The sequence below is a fragment of the Oryzias latipes genome, chromosome 19 (genome assembly GCF_053564925.1).
Source record: "Oryzias latipes strain Hd-rR chromosome 19, Olatipes_Hd-rR_3.1".
Lineage (NCBI taxonomy): Eukaryota > Metazoa > Chordata > Actinopteri > Beloniformes > Adrianichthyidae > Oryzias > Oryzias latipes.
Window position 1 is genome coordinate 28,831,960 of NC_136255.1, and position 19,685 is coordinate 28,851,644.

Consider the following 19,685-nt stretch of genomic DNA (forward strand, 5'->3'; position numbering starts at 1 on the left):
TTTTTACTCAAAGAGCCATTTGGGACCGCCCCTAATAAAAAAGAAAGCACCCGGAGCCACAACCCGTTTTGACATCATTATATGTATTATGCATGTATATATTATTTAAAGCTGCTCATTACGTTGATCGCGATCGACCGGTTGATCTTCAATGATATAAGTGTAGATCGCAGGCCAGAAAAGATTTTAAAAAAAAAAGTACTTCTTAAAAATCCATCAGCCAATCAAAGTCCTCACTGAGAAGTACGGGACTTGATTGACATGTAGATTGGCCAATCGGACATCGTCTGAAGCATACGTCGCTGCAAATGCACATTATGTTCTTTAAAAGATGATACCGCGTGTGGGAGGAGCTACTGGTTCTGGTCTGATCGCTGCATGGAGCGATGTGTTTATCAATGCATGTTAGACACGGAGAATGTGGAGAGATCAGGATTATGAAGAGTTTTGAAGAGTTCTACTTGGTAATCATGTTTCCATGTGTGAGTTCATAAAATCATCCCAGAGAAAGTCTCTGCTTCAACTCCCACAGGGAAAGCTGCGTCTGAATCTGACGCCGTGTTTGCATCTCTGACAGAGTTTGAAGCCAAAGCCTCTTTACCTGCTTTTCCTCTCTACCTGTTCACCTGTTCACATCGTCTGCAGCTGAGATTTGTTTCCCCCGCGCTCCTCAGTGTGTCCTACACAGAGAGTGCTAAATACGATAGTCAGGGCGCTCCAGCGCCGCACAAGGATGAAAGAGCCGGACGCAGGTTATAGCGGGGATAGAGCGGGTTAAGCAAATGAATGGAAGAAGGCGGCCCGCTGAAGAAATATTCAACATTGTACACATTTTATTATTAGTCTGAACTACCTTTTATCTAGAAAAATCTTTTATTTTATCAGTCCAGTACGGAAAAAAACATCAACAAAAGCTGTGTTGGGCGGTTTTTGGCTGGGTCTGGCGGTTTTCTGATGACTTTTCGGCTGGAAAACTGTGACTCTATCTGGCAACACTGGCGCGAACTCTGTCATCAGCGAGTTGGTCTCTGCCCCACGGCACGTCAAGTTCCCGGCAGAAGATCGGAGTGTTTATTGAAGCCGACCCGCGTGTCTCCTCCTGCTATCAGCTCTGCAGGTCTCGCCCAATGAATACGAGCTCATCAAGGAAGCCGTTTTTTACGTGGCACTCGCTTCGTGCGGAAAAATGAACAAACTAAAATAAAATTTAATTAATATAAAATACTCATTATTTTCCAAAGTCACAGGGAGCCACAACAGATGGATGAAAGAGCCACATGTGGCTCCGGAGCCATGGGTTGCCGACCCCTGGGCTAGTGCATGTCAGTCTGTTTCTGGCCTCTCTCTGAGGAGTCTGCTGTGCCCCTCCTCTCAAAAATGTTTGTTGTTTTCAGTGTTCAAAACGTTTTAGTGATAAATAAAATTGAATGTGATTAAGGTAGTTCTTTAGTCAACTATATAAGATTCATTTTTTAGTATTTTAAGGGGCCTCGTAGCCCTACCCAGACCAGAGCATTTAACCCTTGCGCTATCTTGCGGGGTCAAAATGACCCCACCGTTACATTGACGTGTTCTCCCTACCATGACAAAGGTGGATAAAGGTGGAAAGATTTCATGTAATCCATGGACACCAGTGAAGATCACAAATCATTGAAGAAAAAAGGTTCAGAGCACTGTCTAGTGGGTCTAGATGACCCAACTCCCAATGTTAAAGTGCCTATGATAGCACAAGGGCTAGAGCAGACTTGGATTATTCAACATCCCTTTAGACCCACCTGATACCCTCATGCTTCAGTGTTTGTACCAAAATGTTTCCGGGCTGCCTGTGTAGACGTACATGTGATCAATCTTGGTGCTGGTTCCCAACAGTGTCTGGGAGATTATTGGCCAGCAAGGGGGTGGTCTGTCGGTGCTGAGGACCTTCAGACTAATGAGGGTGCTGAAGCTAGTCCGTTTCATGCCAGCTCTGCAGAGGCAGCTGGTGGTGCTAATGAAGACCATGGACAATGTGGCCACCTTCTGCATGCTGCTCATGCTCTTCATCTTCATCTTCAGGTATGAGGAAGGTGGAGGAAGACTAAAAAACGTTTTTCTTTTCAGTGTCTTTTGTTCTTTTTTGTAAATAATGTGGCTGAGCTTTCTGACATGCAACAATGAAACCAACAGGCTGATTTCATATGAACTGTTAAATCCTGTCAGTATGACAGATCCCATCGTGTGAAGACCCTGGCATCAACAGAGGTCTTCTTTCATTACAGTTTAGAAAATAAAAAAAAGCTTCTCATATAACTCTTTGGAAAATTGTCAAAGAACTAAATGAATCACAAACGATTGACTCTTTTTGATTAGATATCGCCATTTCATTGGTTGACTCTTCATAATGGCTAACGTTCTCTGTCTTGTCAAAGGAAATTATTTACAGAAAACCAACATTTGCATCTGTTTCATGCTTATGCAGAGTTTCTTCTCTTTTTCTCAAAAATAATGTCAAACATTCCAATTTATGACACATTAGTGGAAATCAGTCACATGCCGTTAATTTGGTTTCATGTATAAAACCTAGTATCTTCTCCACAGTGCTGACTCCTTTCTTACATTCAGTTTAACAAACAGCTTTGATTGAGTTTAATTTTAGTTATAGAGCATTAGCTGCTTTTACAATAGAGGTTGTCCCAATCACTACACAACAAGCAAGCAGCATCAAGACAAGCTCAATAGTCCACGCCATTCCAAACATTCTGGATTCAATTCAATTCAGGTTTATTTATTTAGTCCAAAATCACAACAGTCGCCTCAATGGGCTTGGATCATTATAATGTAATGAGAACAGATCATTCCAAGAAGGCCCAGTTATCCTAATTAATATTAATAGCCTAGAAAACTGACCAACAGATTAGATGGAATGGTTTTGTTGCAATGCCCATACTCAGCAAGAAAACGTTCATATTTTTAAAAAATATCCGTTTGGGAAATAAAGCCTTTAACAATTTGTTACCAAAAGCCAAAATGAGAAATTAAACCATTCTAGGACATATATTTCATATTTTCATTTGTGTTTTCTTGTTAAACTTGTGTCTTTCTGGGCCAACAGAAGAATTCTGTTAAAGCCAATATATAAAAAAAAACATTTTTTATACGTTGTCTGACTCCCCTTCTTGTTTCAGTATCCTGGGAATGCATCTGTTCGGTTGCAAGTTTGGATCAGAGAGGGATGGAGATACACTACCAGACAGGAAGAACTTCGATTCTCTTCTGTGGGCCATAGTTACCGTGTTCCAGGTAAGAAACACCTGTTTAGCCTGTCCTCACTGTCAACAACTTTAGGATTTTTTTTGTGTGTGTGTGTTTTTTGCTACCAGCAGAGTAGCTGGCATGAGGCCAGACATGTGCAATGTGGTCTGTCATAGATTTTTCTTCTACCTTCCTCCATAAAACCATTTGAACTCTTTTCCTGCATAAATGACAATTTAAAGTTCCTCAAAAATTGTATTTTTCTTTTCAGTCCTCACTTTTTTTTAAGTCCTACTTGAAGAGAAGTAGTTAAACAATTAAACTACAATCGTACTTCTCATAGACCGTGATGCAGACACTTGGTGTCAGGAACTGGCAGTGTAGGACCCAGTATGCACTTTGTGTTACCTTTTGAATGAAAAGTCCTATATAAATAGAGATGTTTTTGGTGGGATTTCTGCAGGAGACCAGGTTTTGTGGAAAAAACGTTAACATTTTAATAAATAAACTTTAACATGATTAAAAACCCATAGTTACACAAGGTGACACAGCAGAAGAAAAACTGAAAACCAGACACTGAGAGTCTGAGGACAACAGCAATGGATGATTATGAAAAGGAAAATGAAGTGACTGACAGGGAACATGACCAAACACATCACTAAAAACCAATCCTCACACTTGTTTATAATACCCCAAATGGTGTGTCACTACATCAAATTGTGTTGGTATATTAGTAGTATAAATGGACTTCTAAGAAACTTTAATACAAATGATCAAAACTCATGACTGGAGATGAAAAGTAGGTTTACGGTGGAAAGAAAAAACCTTCAACAGTCAAACTTTTTATTATCAACAAGGAAGAGACGGATGACAGAACAATGCTTGTCCCTATCATTGACTGTAGAAGAGAACTGGACTGAGAGGCCCCGCCCCCCTGGCGTTCCAAACAGGAAGTGGCTCCAAGAAGCCAAAATATCATAGACTTCTATAGAGAAAATAAACAGCTGTTACTCAGACATTCTATTGGTCAGAACCCTTCTAGCACTAAAACCCTTTGTTCTTGACAATCTTTATCTTTTAATATTTTTTTCTGTAGTTAAAGTTATTCAAGAAATAAACTGACCAATCAGATCCCTCAGTAAGACTAAAAGGTGTCATGTCGAATGTTTGAAGGGTTTGATTGACAGATTTCCTCCAAGCCATTTTCAGTGAAAGGGGTATGGTCTTCTTACATGCTCACCCCTGATTGGTAAGAATGGTTGTCATGGAAATATAGACTCAGACCAATCACTCCTGACCAATTTCTGGTTCCAACACGGTCACGGCGTTATTGCGAAAATAAGGGCGACTAAATTTACTATATTTGGTTGGAACAGGAAGTAAATAGTTTTCTAAGGATGACATCACACTCACTCTGTCCAGTTCTCTTTTATAGTCAATGGACTGCATAGAAATTCCTAAAGCTAAGGGAATGACAGTAAGGAGGACTGACTAAACAGAAGTTTTTTGATGAACTTTAAAGAGTTTTTCTATCCTGGAAATGTGTTTAGACTGTTCTACAAATGTAAAAATTTTTAGAACAGGGCGGCAGTGGCTCAGGTGGTTGAGCAGGGGTGGCCATTGATCGAAGGATCAGCGGCTTGATCCCCGCTCCCTTCAGTCAACTGTCATTGTGTTCTTGGGCAAGACACTACTTCACCCTCCCTGCCTCCAGTGTAGCTCCAGGGGTGTGTGAATGTGTATGAATGGGGTGACCGTGGTGCAGCGATAGGGCGGTCGACCCATGATCGTAAGATTGCAGGTTCGATTCCCGCCTTGCAAGCCCATGTGTCAAAGTGTCTTGGGCAAGACACTGAACCCCACCTTGCCTCTGGTGGGAGGTTGGTGGACCCGCCATCAGTGTGTGAATGTGTGTGTGCATGGGTGAATGGGACTGTGACTGTAAAGCGCTTTGGTAGAAAGCACTATATAAGTATTTACCATTTACCAATGTGACCGTCAGAGGGGCCGTGCTCGCCTCTGTCATTCTGCCCTAAGGCAGCTGTGGTACATCAGTAGTTACGATCACTAACTACGAATGAATAATGGAAACATCAGAAGAACTTTGTGCGTCTAGGAAAAGTGCAGAAAAATCCAATCCATTATTTTTATTACTATCAAAAAAATCCATCACAGGAACGGTTCACGTGTCATGTTCATCATAGCAGCTGGTAAAATATGTTCTGTTCCCCTGTTTTTGTACCCCAGGAACCCAAGGTACAGGTATCCCAACAGTTCCCACAAAGGCATCTGATGGTCCCAGATGTTGTGATTGAATGCAGTAACGTATGTTGACCACTAAGTGGCACTACCGGTTGGTATTGAGGTGACAATAGAAGAAGAAAGTGGCATGGTGAATGTAGCATAACGTGGCTAATTAAAGGAGTGACTAGAAGCTAACTGGGCCTCTTCATGATTTCAAACACGAACATTACACAGTACCAGGAGTAAAAACGTGAAAGCCGACATGGATTTGAAACCACCGGAGAGTTTGAAAATGACAGGAAATGCGGACGAAAACTGGCGCACCTTCAAGCAGCAATTCCAGCTGTATGTTGCAGCGATGGGACTGGAAACGAAGCCAGAAGCTAGGAAGGTAGCGTTACTGCTAACGATAGCAGGGCCACAGGCCATTGAAGTATTCAACACGTTTGTGTTCGATAATCCTGGTGATAACGAAAAGTTGGATGTAGTGATGGGCAGTTTTGACGCTCACTGTTCTCCAAAGAAAAACGAGACGTACGAGAGATACGTGTTTCAGTCTCGGACAAAGAGGGGGCAAGAGCCGTTTGATAGCTTCCTGACTGACCTGCGTTTAAAAGCGCAGTCCTGCAATTTTGGACCGTTAAAGGACTGCATGATCCGTGATCAGATTGTTTTCGCCTTCAGAGAGAGGCGGCTGCGAGAGACAGAGACAGAACTGACGCTGGCGGGGGCCATAAAGAGCTGCCAGGCCAGTGAGTTGTCATATAAGCATGTTAAGACGTTTAATGAGATGACTGCGGTCGCTTCAGCACTGGTGAGCCACGGTACTGCAGCAGTCGGAGCGGTGACGTAGCAAAGGAAAAGACGCACACAGACCCGGCCTGCACAGCGTACGGAGGATATCAGCTGCAGGAGATGTGGCTCGCGGCACAAGCTCAGACAGTGTCCAGCTTTTGGTAAACAATGCTCCAACTGCCACAGCAAGAACCATTTAGCCAAATAGTGCTTCTCCAAATGTAAAAAAGGGAAGAAAGGAAAAACTGTAAACATAATTGAGGAGCCTGAGCTTGGTAGTACTTTCTTTGTTGGAATTGTAAATTGTGAAAATGAACAAGAAAATAATTCACAGGATGAAAATGATGTCACTGGAGAAGATAAATGGTTAGCTCCACTAATGATAAATGGGACTGTAGTCACTGTGAGCTTGGACACTGGTGCAAAAGCAAATCTCATCAACATGGCTGACATAAAGGCAATGGAAAATAAGCCGCAAATAAAGAGGAAAAGTTCTGGACTGAAAGATTACAATGGACAGCCAATTAAATGTTTGGGCACATGCAGACTGAGAGTGACAGTAAAAGGAAAAGTGCACCACCTGTTCTTTGTTGTGAATGAGGGACGTGAATCACATCTAGGTGACAAAGCTTGTGAAGAATTGGGACTTGTGAAAAGAATATACAGAATCATCGAAAACGACAAGCCAAGTAAATGACTCTGTGGAAACAATAGTCCTGAAATTCTCAGAAGTGTTCAACGGTTTTGGTGTTTTGCCCTTCCCCTATGAAACACAGTTGAAGGACGGTGCTCAACTAGTGGTGCACACAGCATGCAAGGTTCCGGCTTCATTAAAAGAAGGCCTAAAAAAAAAAGAGTTGGACAGAATGATCAGATTAGGAGTAATCAAAAAGGTCAATGAACCAACAGACTGGGTCAACTCAATGGTCATCACAAAGAAAAAGAATGGAGAGCTGAGAATATGTTTGGACCCTAAAGACCTGAATGAGATCATAAAACGAGAACACTATCAAATACCCACACGTGAGAAAATCATCAGTGAAATGTCAGGTACCAATTACTTCACAAAGCTCGACGCCTCACAAGGCTTCTGGTAGCTGAAGCTAGATGAAAGCACCACAAGGTACTGCACCTTAAACACTCCCTTTGGACGTCACTGCTTTCTCAGACTGCCGTTTGGAATAGTCAGCACCTGAAATATTTCCCAGATCGATAGAGCAGATCATCAAGGATTTGGAAGGAGTTCAAGTCTACATTGATGACATCATTATATGGGGGTCCTCAGCTGAAAAACACGACTTTGCAGAGTGGATGGAGCGTATTCAAAGGTAATCGACTAAAACTTAACAAAAATAAGTGTGAGTTTGCTGTGGAAGAAATACTCTTCCTAGGAGATAAACTGTCTGCAAGTGGTGTTCAACCAGATCAAGACAATACAGGCAATGCAGAACATGCCAAGACCCACTGACAAGACAGGAGTGTTATGCATCATGGGGATGGTCAACTTCATAGGCAAATTCATTCCCAACATCAAGGGCATTATGCATGTGTGAGCTTCTGCACAAGGAGAGTGACAGTTAAACATGAGTGCGAGTGGCAGCAACTTAAGAACACGTGGAACCCTGCCCCAGTGTTGTTATTTTATGACCACACCAAGAAGATAAAGCTGTCAACAGATGCTTCCAAAGATGGCATTGGTGCTACTCTACTCCAGGCTGAGGGTTAGCGCTGGAAACCAGTTGCTTATGCAAAAATCTGAATGGCGATACGCACAGATCGAAAAAGAATGCTTGGGACTAGCATATATTCTGGAACGGTTTCATAACTATGTGTACGTCTTACCATCTTTCACAACTGAGATTGATCATCGACCACTGGTTCCCATCATCAAAAAGAACCTGAATGAGATGTCTCCATGGATACAGTGGTTAATGATGAAGATGCAGAGGGATGATTTTGAACTGATCTATACTCCAGGGAAAAATCTGATCCTCGCTGACATTCTATCCAGGGCACCTGCTGGCAAAAGTGTGAGTGCAACAGAAAAGGGACATACAGTGTCATGTGAACATGTGGCTGCACTGCCTGTGTCTGACACAAAGTCGGGGATGTTTCAAACCAAAGTTTGGTTTTGAAAATTCCAGAAAATGTTTGAAAGTTGCTCCTGTTTTATCTCCAGTCTTTTTGCTTTATATTAAGTGATAAAAGTTTTCTCAATGCCGCATTGTGAAATGATCCAAACTCAACATTTAGACTAAAACATTACATGGAGACGTTGAGTTTTCTCCATCATGTCCAGTTTGATTGTTTTTCCCAGAACAAAGTTATAGGACTAAAATATGAAAGAGCTACATCGCAGAAACTCCTAAAAGCTGACGTGGTTTTCCTTCTCTGCTGTTAGATCTTAACTCAGGAAGACTGGAACAAGGTGCTCTACAACGGCATGGCCTCCACTTCTCCTCTCGCTGCTCTGTACTTCATTGCACTCATGACCTTTGGAAATTATGTTCTCTTCAACCTGCTGGTGGCCATCTTGGTGGAGGGATTCCAGACGGAGGTATTTGGTTTTAGGGAAACACATTTTTGAACGATTGACTTTCATTTTACTTTCTGTTCAAGTTATACTGCCCTTAATTTTTAGGTGTTTTTAAGAAATTGATGTTTTTTAAACCTTTAATATTCATTCTGATGCTGGTGACAGGAAAAAATGCACACTTTTCAAAACTACCGTGATTTATGGAAGCATTTCTGTCACATAATTCAAAATAAAAGTAAATACCAGAAATGTTTTTTCCATCAGCTTTATTGTGAAAATGAAAAAGCATTTCTGGTAGTGACTTTTATTTTGAATTAGGAGACATGTGCTTCCATAGTAATTTGACCGTTTAAAAGCAGCTTTGCACCAATAAACATCACTTGACGTTGGTTAAACTTTGCTTTTCAGTGCGAAGATGCTTTTCTCAACTTCAGAATCATTGAAATTTTGCATAAACGGTCAAAGAGTTACGGTAGTTTGAAGAACATAAACTCTGCATCTTCAAGGTTAAAGGCCCAAACCCTTTTTTGAGCACTGGTCATGTGAGCATCTGATTGCATTAGATTGAGCTGCTCATTGTTGGTCCTTCCTTCATCATTTCTCTCTTCACCTCCCATTCTTTCCCTCTGTTTCTGCTCCCATTCTCATTGTCTTTCCGCTCATTTGCCAGAACCATTTAGTACAGAATGTCATTTTCAAAGTTTGCCCACTAGACGGGACTGCTCGGCATCACTTCAATCAGTCCTGGTCTCTTCCATGTCTTCATCTTCACGTTTTGTAGAAAACCTCTGACATAAAAGTACAATACAGGTCAGAATATTGCATCACATATTTGGTAAAAAACAAAACAAAATCAGACCTGCAGTTGGTACCATTTACAGAACAAAAAAAATACAAATAATTTCAGAGCTGTGAATGGATAATCTTTAATTGCTTGACATGCTTAAGGTATTTATTCAATAATTTTTATTTTTTAACACTGTGTCTAAGGAAAATTTGTATTTAAATATATCTTTATTTTGTTACAAGATTAATTATAAACTTAAACATTCTGGATGCAAAAAACGTTAGCTCCGGCCTTAATGAACTGAGAACAACACTACATTAATACTGAACAAATACTGTCATTGACAGTATTTGTTCAAATGTGCAGAACAGACCCCTAACGAGAACTTTGTTTTTTTAAACTTAACCCAGTTAGTCCTGAACAGGTTCTAAAATAAGACCTGGAACCAAGTTTTCTGATTTTTGTCCCCCCACCCCCCCACCCCCTTTACAAGCGTTTAAAAGGGTTATAGTCTGAAACTCAATAACATACAGAGAAATACATTTTCCTTCAATATGCCTAAATCCTGAAGAGGTGATTGCAAAAGAAGTTGGTGTTTTGTCGGTTTCTACCTAAAAATTTTAGGTATGTACATTTTTTCAGTTTTTCTAAAGTAACCAGGTATGTGTGTGTGGGGGGGCAGAGGTTCATTTTAAGGACAAATTTTTCTTTAGACCATATCAGCAACAACATTCTAAATGTCATACAGCCGTGATGTAATATCTGTGGCCAGCATAATTTTATTTGATCCTGATTAAAGCTGGCGCGTTAGCGTGCACCGCTGTAAATCCCACTGAGCACGGCTAACATTTTTGTTCACTGAACACCAGCGTGAGACTGCGAGCAGGAGGGCTTTTACCTTTGATGAACACCTTTATTTACCCAAGTATCTGGCTCAGATTAGAGACCCCAAGAAAGACATAAAACGTTGCTTCAATACAGGTTTTTGAAGTGCTGCTATAGGACAGAATTTTATTTTATTATTATTTTTTTTTTTATAATACTGTAGATCCTGCAAACTTTCACAGGAATTACATCTTTGCACGTTTCTTGGTGCTACAGACCAATTGTTTTCCAAGTTTTTGGCCAGTGGGGAAAGTTACCATTAGAAATCACTTTGGAAATCTCTGGATATAATCGAAAACACTTCATTTATTAGACTTATTTTATGAATAATGCCATCATTCGTTTTTGAGGCTTTGTTCATTTCAGGTAGACTTCATGCAATAAAGTAATTTCAAACTTCTGTATAAACTTCAAATGTGCTCATTCCTTCATTAGGACTTTTACTTTTAGATAAATGATAGTTGATATTTGACAGCTTGTTTCATGTTTTTGCATTAAAGTCCCATTAGCTGTCGGCCACCGAGGTGTTTGAAATATGTTCGCCGCATTTGATCCATCTCCTGTGGGAGCGGTGAGCTGCTGACACAGCTACGCTCTGGGGGTGGTCTAACCCCCCAAATCCTGTGTGTCAATCAGGGAGGCATCGATCCCATTTTTGGAGTCTTTGGTATAACTCGGCCTGGACTTGTACTTACAACCTTCCAGTCACAGGGCGGACACTCTACCACAAGGCTACCTTCTAGCAAAGGTCCTACATCTCTAAGGGGCAATTAAAAACCGAGAGGGGAGGGTTTCGAATCCATGCGCCAACCATTGGAGGGGGACCACTCCACTGCTAAGTAGCTGCTCTCCCTGAGGTGCATCGTAGGATGAGCCCCCCCCCCCCCCCCCCCCCCAAAAAAAAAAAAAACAAAAACAAAAAACAAAACAAAAACTATTCCCCAGCTCCCCCAGGTTTGGACTTAGGTCTCCCCAGCCAGGAGCCCCATCCCTCAAAGAGCCAACCCCCTAGGCCCCCCACACAAAGACAGAGGATCATAGAAAGAGCCGGTCCCAGGAGCAAGCCCAAGCCCCCGCCCCCAAGCTGCGACCCTGGGAGAACTCTGGTCAGGCAGCGATGGGGCAGAGACAGCCACCGATTGCCTCAGTGGAGACCCCAAACCCCCAAGGTCCTGTACCGATGGTGGAGGATTTCTGATTTATCTGTCAGTTTCAGCTTAAGTGGGTTTGCTGTCAGCTTTATGGAGAGATGCACCCTAAAGGTTCAGACCAGGAGACAGTCAGCACGACCCAAAGCGCAATGTCTTACCTGCCCTTTTATGTTAGATGTTCGCCTCCTATGTCGATGAGGATCATTTGGGGTATGATTTTTAAACTGTTGCAATGGGAATGATGTTTTTGGTTCTTTTGCTCTTTGTTTATATACCACAAATTATATATTTATTGCAATATTAATCACTAATATCGCATATTGCAAGTTTTCCTCATATCGTGCAGCCCTAATGTATGATAATAAAATACACGTGGACATAGATGATTTTTGTCCACCAGTTCAAGTCTGAAGAACAAGAGAACTTGTCACAATAGGTAACTTTCAGGTCATCACAATTATATTCAAGTTAAAACCAATCCAAACATGTTTTGCATCATGATATTTCAAGAACTTTAACTTTCTTTAATTTTCTTTTTCTGATGCAATGCTTCCCCTCTACACCTCCTTGCCTGTGCGCCTGCATGCCTCTTCTCTACGGCTGCTTCCATCAACTATACTAACAGGAAATTTCCAAACGGGAGGACTTACAGACCCACCTGAGCCTCGTTCAGCTGTCTGTAGACACCCGGGTATGTAACTGACTAACCCTCCTGTCTTCCCTCTTCTGTCCTTTTAGAGATTAGAAGCTGCAGGCTTTCTGCTCATTACTACCGAATGATGAATGTAAAAGCAACATGGATTTGTGGGGTTTATCCCACAGCCAGATTTCTGTCATCGTACAGGAGTTATATCACTGATGTTGTTGTTTGACTGGGCTGATGGGTTTTCAAAGTCCCGACGGCCTCTTGTGTTGGACATATTTTACTTAAACAACAGGGTTTATGAATCTTCTGACAAACCAGAGGTATGTCTGAGTAAACCCTTTTTGTAATCGAGGCCAAACTTTATTCATTTTATTTTATTTTTATTTTTTTTGTGGTGTTTAAAAGTAGTGCATTTTAATCTTTATACAGAGACTATATTATTTCCAAAGTTGCAAACAACTTACCAGTATTTCTGGTTACACTTTTGATAAAAATTTAACAAAAAAATCCCTAGACAGTGCGTCAGAGGTTTGTTGTCTTGCCAGATACATACTACACTATTCAATACATTTACCGGTACGTACTTTTGCTAAACTGTATTATCCTTTTATACAAGCCCCGTTGATTTAGATTTTTTTTTTCCACAACTTTTTATTTAAAGAATTAGTCATGACAACACAGCAACTTCAATAATACCAGGTACATTTTCCTTATAAAATGACAAAAAGCAAAAAGGTAATAAAATAATTTAAAAAAAACTAAACTGTATTGTTTGACATTTCACTGAAAACAAATATCTGCACTCAAACAAATAAAAATAATAATTACATAAAACAAAACTTAACAATGAACATTGCTTCTCTTACATGATACCATCACAGCTCTTCTTTTCAAAAGCTTTTAAACTGAGGTTGCAAAATTCCGTGCGGTTGAGATCAAAAATCTGTTGAATAATCTATTAGTTCTAATTTTTGAATATAATTAATAAAGGGTCCCCAAATTTCCTCAAATAGGTGTTGTTTGCTTTTATAGATATACATTATTCTTTCCAAAGGAAGGCAATACAACATTTGTTTTAGCCACTGATTTATGCTAGGTCTGCTCATGTTTTTCCAAACCTGTGCAATACACCTTTTAGCCGTTAAGAAACTGATATCAATAAATGTACTCTCTGTATTACTAAAATTATGTTTCACTGGATATATAGTCAAAAGAAATAGGGTAGGGCTCAATGTAAGTTGTTTTGAGATTATTTTTTCTATTGTAATTTTAACTTCTTCCAAAAAGATTTGTATTTGGTGACATTCCCACATGCAATGCTGCAATGTGCCTTTAAGTCCACATTTTGCACAAACATCTGGTATGTTCTTATTATATTTATTTAGTTGCACTGGTGTCGTATATAAACGCATTAACCATTTAAATTGTAGTATTCTCAGTCGACTGTTAATAGACATAGAATGAATCTTACAACATGCCCTTGTCCAATCATTTTCATTAATATTGAGTGATATGTCATCATTCCATGATTTTAATTTACCATTTGAGTTCTCTGATGTATTAGATGTCAATAAGTTATAGAGGTCGAAATTATGCCTTTTCTTAATTTGTTTTTCATAATCTGGGTTTCCAGCTGTGAAAGAGGAATTTTGTTAAGACTCTTTTTGGTTTGCATTCACAAAGCTTCTCAACTGAAGATATTTAAAATAGTGTTTTTTATCCAGGTCGTACATAGATTTTAGCTCCTCAAAGGACATAAAGGTATCAGACTGTGAGGGGTACAAATCTCTAATTGTTCTAAGTCCTTTGGATGCCCACGTTTTAAACGTTGTATCCATTCTTCCTGGTAAAAAAAACTGGTTACCCCAGATTGGGCTAAATTGTGATAAAGAATTTACTTCTTTTAAATAGTTTTTGACCTCATACCAGACCTTTATCATGTGTTTCAAGAAAGGATTTTTGATTTGTCTTTGTAACTTTCTTTATTTTATCAGAATATAAGAACGACGGTAAAGGTATTTTTAAATTGTGGGACTCCATTTCCACCCAATGTGGATTATTCTCATTAGAGAAGTAAAACATAATGGAGCGCAGATGTGTAGCCCAGAAGTAATGCTTAAAATTAGGGCATTTTAGCCCCCCTCCATCAAATGGTAAGTATAGTAAAGTAAGTCGGAGTTTAGGTTTTCTGTTCTTCCATATAGGCTACTGTGATTTTCTTTAACCAAGCAAATAATTCTAGAGGGGGTGCCAGAGGGATATTTTGGAACAAGTATAGCAGTTTTGGCAATACGTTCATTTTTAGGATATTTATTCTTCCCATTATAGTTATGGGCAGCTTCATCCATCTGTCTATTGAATCTTTGATTTTTTTCTTTTAAGTAATCATAGTTACGTTACAGCTTTGGTACAATTACCACACCTAAGTATTCAAAATGTTCAACTACTTTAAAGTGAGATGTTTTGGAAGTGGGGTTTTGCCTTTCCAAAGAATTTAGCATTAAAATTGAGGATTTTGCATTATTCACTTTATATCCTGAAATACTTCCAAATATTTGAATCACTTCCAGCACTGCTGGGATTGATGTAGTAAGGTTACTTAAATATAAAATGACATCGTCTGCAAACAAAGACATTTTGTGTTCAGTGGGTCCTATTGTGATTCCAGTTATCTGTGTATGTGCACGAATCGCTGCTGCAAATGGTTCTATTGCTAAAGTAAAAAGCAAAGGAGAGAGAGGACGTCCTTGCCGACATCCTCTCTTAATTTTAATTGGCTTAGTGAAATTTCTATTTGTTAAAACTTCCGCTGTCGGGTTTTTATACAAAATCTTGATCCATTTTATAAAGTTGGATCCGCATCCAAATCTTTCCAAGATACTGAAAAGATAGGGCCACTCAACCCTATCGAATGCTTTTTCTGCATCTAATGACAGGAGAGCAGTATCTCTGTTTTCTTTTTTATGATGAATGATACTTAAAACTCTTCTCACATTATGAGATCCTAGTCTTCCAGCAACAAAGCCATTCTGATCTATATTTATTATACGTGGCAGAACGTTTTGGAGCCGGCTTGCTAACAATTTGCAAATAATTTTAAGATCAGAATTCAGTAAACTAATAGGCCTCATATTCTCGCATTTGTTAGGTGGTTTACCTGGTTTTGGAAGTAATGTGATTAGGGCTTGATTCATGGAGAGTGGAAGACATTCTTTTTCAAATGCCTCAGTAAACATTTCCAGTAGAGGTGTTAGCAATTTATCCTTAAATTTTTTATATATTTCAATTGGAATACCATCTGGACCTGGACTTTTTCCTGATTTCATATTTTCAATAGTTTGTGCGACTTCTATGTCATTAAAATTTAAATTCAGATTGATCTTATTCTCATTTGAGATAACTGGAATATTCAGCCTATTTAGGAAACTATTAATGTCAGTAGGATTGCAGTTCCCTTGAGCGTCATACAGTTTCTGGTAATACTCTCTAAAGGCGTCGTTGATATCTTTTGGATTGACTAAGTTTTGTTCATTTTTTGTGATACATGTGATAGAGGTTTTAGTTTCCAGTTGTTTTATTTGCCATGCCAATAATTTTCCAGCCTTGTCACCTTGTTCATAAAATGTTTGTTTCAACCTTAAAAGGCTTGATGCAGCCCTGTTACTGGACTGTTTGTCATGTTCTGCTCTTAGGAGTAATAACTCTTTTTTTTGCTTCCAGATCCCCATTTTCATAGATTTTTTGTTGTGTGTGTTTTATTTTGTTCTCTAGTTGTGCAAAATTTTGTTTGTCTTTCTTATTTTTATAGCTTGTGTAACTAATTGTTTTTCCTCTAAGAAATGCCTTAAAGGCATCCCATCTAATGCAGGCTGAAGTTTGATCTGTGTTGAAGTAGAAATAGTCATCTATTTGTTTTCCTATGTATTTAACAAACTCTCCGTCCTGCAGCCATTTGTGTTGGAATCGCCATCTAGGAGGGTCGCTGGATATTTTTTCATCCCTGTATACTAGGCAACATGGAGCATGGTCCGAAATTACAATATTGTCATATGTACATTTTTGGATTTTGGACATCAATTCGGAAGAAATTAGGAAATAATCTATTCGTGAGTAGGTTTGAAATGTTGCAGAATAGCATGAATAGGCCTTGGTTTGCTGATTTAATTCCCTCCAAATATCTCGCAGTTTTAGTTCTTTCATTGAGAATATTCAGTCTACAGTTGTTATGAGTTTGGTCGGTTCCTGTAGATCTATCCTGGCTTGGATTTAAGGTACAGTTAAAGTCCCCAGCTATTATAAATTGCTCGGGCAGCACTGAAAGTGTAAGGAACAGGTCTTCGTAAAACTTCAAAAAATCATCAGAATTAGGACCGTAAATATTAACCAAATTTAATGTTTCCAACAATAATGATCCTTGTATTATTAAATATCTACCCCCCTTGTCTTTAATAACATTACTAACATGGAATGGTACAGATTCATGAATAAGGGTCATCACTCCTCTTGCTCTGGAAGAAAATGCTGAAGCAAATACACTCCCTCGCCACCTTCTTCTAATTCTTTTTTGTGTTATATTTTTTTAACATTACTTATTATTTTAACCCTTGTGCTATCCTATGGGGTGGATCCAAAGGATTTGGATGTAATCCAAAGGTGGATAAAGGTGGAAAGATTACATGTAATCCATGGACACCAGTGAAGATCACAAATCATTGAAGAAAAAAGGTTCAGAGCACTGTCTAGTGGGTCTAGATGACCCAACTCCCAATGTTAAAGTGCCTAGGATAGAACAAGGGTTAAACTAGGATAACTCTCCAGTGGTGTACTCAGTTAACATAATTCTAAAAGATTCAGAAGCAAAGAAAAGCAACACTTAAAGTGCTCAAAGGGTTCATCAACAAAATCAAAATGTCTTTAACATAACAGCTTCAAACATAAAAACCTGTCATTTTAGGTTTTTTAGATTGTTTTGCTCTCTGTGGTTGATAAAAGTATCAACTTATTCAGGTATTGTTGGCATTGCAGTATACACACATCTCTCACTGTGGTTCACCTGAGGCCAATCGGAGTTGATCTGTCAGTAGAGACACAACAGGAAGACAAACTGACAAAATAACCAAGAAACCCATTAATTGATTTTATATCTCTTTACCAACATAATCTTCTTGACTGTGGTTTTGAACCAATACTGCTGTTAGACTCAGTACTATATCGATTTTATTTATTTATTTATTTTTATATGTATCTGTTAATGTAGCTTAATGAAATTATAGATGTTGGCATGTGATGCAATTCCATTTTTTAATGCTTCTCAATTTTATTATGTGAACAACGTTGACATTGTCTTTTTAAGGACTTATCATCTTAAAGAAAACATGAAGGCATCCAAAAAGGGCAGTTCTTAACTTCCACGCTATTCTCTCTGAACTCAGTTTCTGCCACACACGCCTACAAAGAAAGAACTAGTTTGTATTTGCCAAAATCTTTCAAAAATAATGAAATATTCCTCCACAGGAAGGATTGGCCTCTGAGAGTTTATGTCTAACAAGCCGGTTGAACTCTAACAGTCTCATGATTTCTACCCAGTCAGAATGTGTGCTTAATTTATTTGTGATCAAAGATCATGTGTTTAACTTTTGTTGGAGTTGAAGGATCACAGTAGGTAAATTAATATAACTTTCTGTTTGTGTTCAAAATGTTTTTAGGTTTAGACATTAAATCTTATTTTTTAATTCTTTTACAAGTAGTTTAGATCAATAACACTTAAAATGTCTGTTCTCAATAAGGTTTACGCAGCAGTATTGTGGTAGGGCTTCAGAACTACTTGGTTAGGGAAAAAAACAGGTAGGGGTCAAAGCTACCCATTGTTCCACCAGAGTAATGCAGGAGTTGTTGTCCCTCGTTCACTGATGTTTTTTTTATTCTAGGGTCATGCCATTCAAACTGGTTCAGAAACGGACTCTGTCACACCGAATATGGAGGATGTTAACGGCAGCAGGAAGGATCTGTCGCCTTCTGCAGGTTAGACATGTAGAAAGATGTATAGTAAATTACGCCAACATTGTAGTTGATAAGAACTTGATAATTCTTCAGTAAATGGGTCTACATGTTTAACTTGCATTCTTAAAAGAACTACGGTGCTTTTCAGAAAGGCCTACGACTGCTTTTTGACCTGTATTATGCTTCCTGTAAAAAGCTTCCCATTGAATTTTTCTTGGTTTCCAGCTCGTATTAACTCAATTTTCAACCTGTCAGCATATTTTTTATAACTTATCAGTGTCTTTTAGGCCAAAAGCACTTCCAAAGATAAGAGGAGTATGTTGGTCTGCTAATCAATGGATGTTTGTGCATGCTTTTCCCAACACGAAACACATCTTGGGCACCATTGTCTTTTGGCTCCAAGAGTATAGTTTATGATTGTATGTAATTTAGGATGATGACCTTTAAGCAACATGCTGAACAATATCCATCATTACTGTTGATGTTCATCACTTAGCTGTGTTTACTGTTGGTTGAATTAAAATTATTTCACAGAAAGTGACTGTCTAAAGATTAGTTTCCTTTGTCTAACACTGTACTCTCTATTAACGTCCTCTGTTACCTTATTGTCATTTTGTCTATTTCATCGGTAGTCCTAGTTGACAGTCACTTGGAAATGAAGACCAGCCTGACGCCACCTCTCATCACCCATACTGCTCCCACCCCCATGTCTGTGCCCAAGTTACCGGTTGGAGGTGATCCTGTCTTGGGCCACGGATCCAGTAGAGATGGAAACATTTCTACTGACCTGGCCTACTGTGACAAATCACTGGTTAGTAAATCACTGGTCAATATTTAAACTGAATATAAGTGGCAGTTGAAAGAAGACCAGTGCTGGTACACCATTACTCATTGTTTGGGCTTGGATGGGGGCTGTCATTGTATCTAGGGTCTTTTTGGTTAAATAAGTCCACCCAGCTGCCATATTTTTAACGAACAGCAAGATGAAGGATGAATAAAAATTGTCAAAATATTTTTTGCCGTTTCTGCTACAGACGGGGTACCACTGTGCCTCCCCCCACCCGCCGTGCGGCTCTGGCAGTGACTGGACCAGTCGTAGATCCAGCTGGTGTAGCTTAAGCCGCGGCCCATCGTACAAACATCAGAAGAGGCTATCGGGTGAAAAACTGTCCCTCCTGTCTGGGGAGGGAGACTCGAGCTCTGATGATGGGGATGGAAGAGGGGAGGGGGGCAGTGAGTTGATGGAGAAAGAGGATGCAGCAACGGCCCGGACAGACTCGATGTCCCAAATGCAGAGAGGGTCCCGACACCAGAGGATGGAATCCTTGGAGACTCGGAGCTCCATTGATTTTCCCCCTGATGCCTTCCTGCAGGTAAATGTTCTACCTGACTTGCTTTCCAAGGCCCTGA

At 39.5% G+C, this 19,685-nt stretch overlaps 1 protein-coding gene across 16 annotated transcripts in view; it reads left to right on the forward strand.

The window, feature by feature from the left end:
• The window catches only part of cacna1g (calcium channel, voltage-dependent, T type, alpha 1G subunit), a 207,199-nt gene that overhangs the window by 112,427 nt on the left and 75,087 nt on the right, over positions 1-19,685 (forward strand). For 10 of the 16 annotated variants that reach the window (XM_078938047.1, XM_078938056.1, XM_078938048.1 and 7 more), the window contains exons 12-18: positions 1,870-2,055; positions 3,165-3,279; positions 8,672-8,827; positions 12,255-12,320; positions 18,203-18,296; positions 18,908-19,086; positions 19,310-19,648. In XM_078938047.1, the coding sequence (XP_078794173.1) occupies positions 1,870-2,055; positions 3,165-3,279; positions 8,672-8,827; positions 12,255-12,320; positions 18,203-18,296; positions 18,908-19,086; positions 19,310-19,648 (1,135 nt within the window). The remainder of the gene's footprint in view (positions 1-1,869; positions 2,056-3,164; positions 3,280-8,671; positions 8,828-12,254; positions 12,321-18,202; positions 18,297-18,907; positions 19,087-19,309; positions 19,649-19,685) is intronic. The other 6 variants (XM_078938052.1, XM_078938055.1, XM_078938058.1 and 3 more) reach the window with 2 other exon arrangements.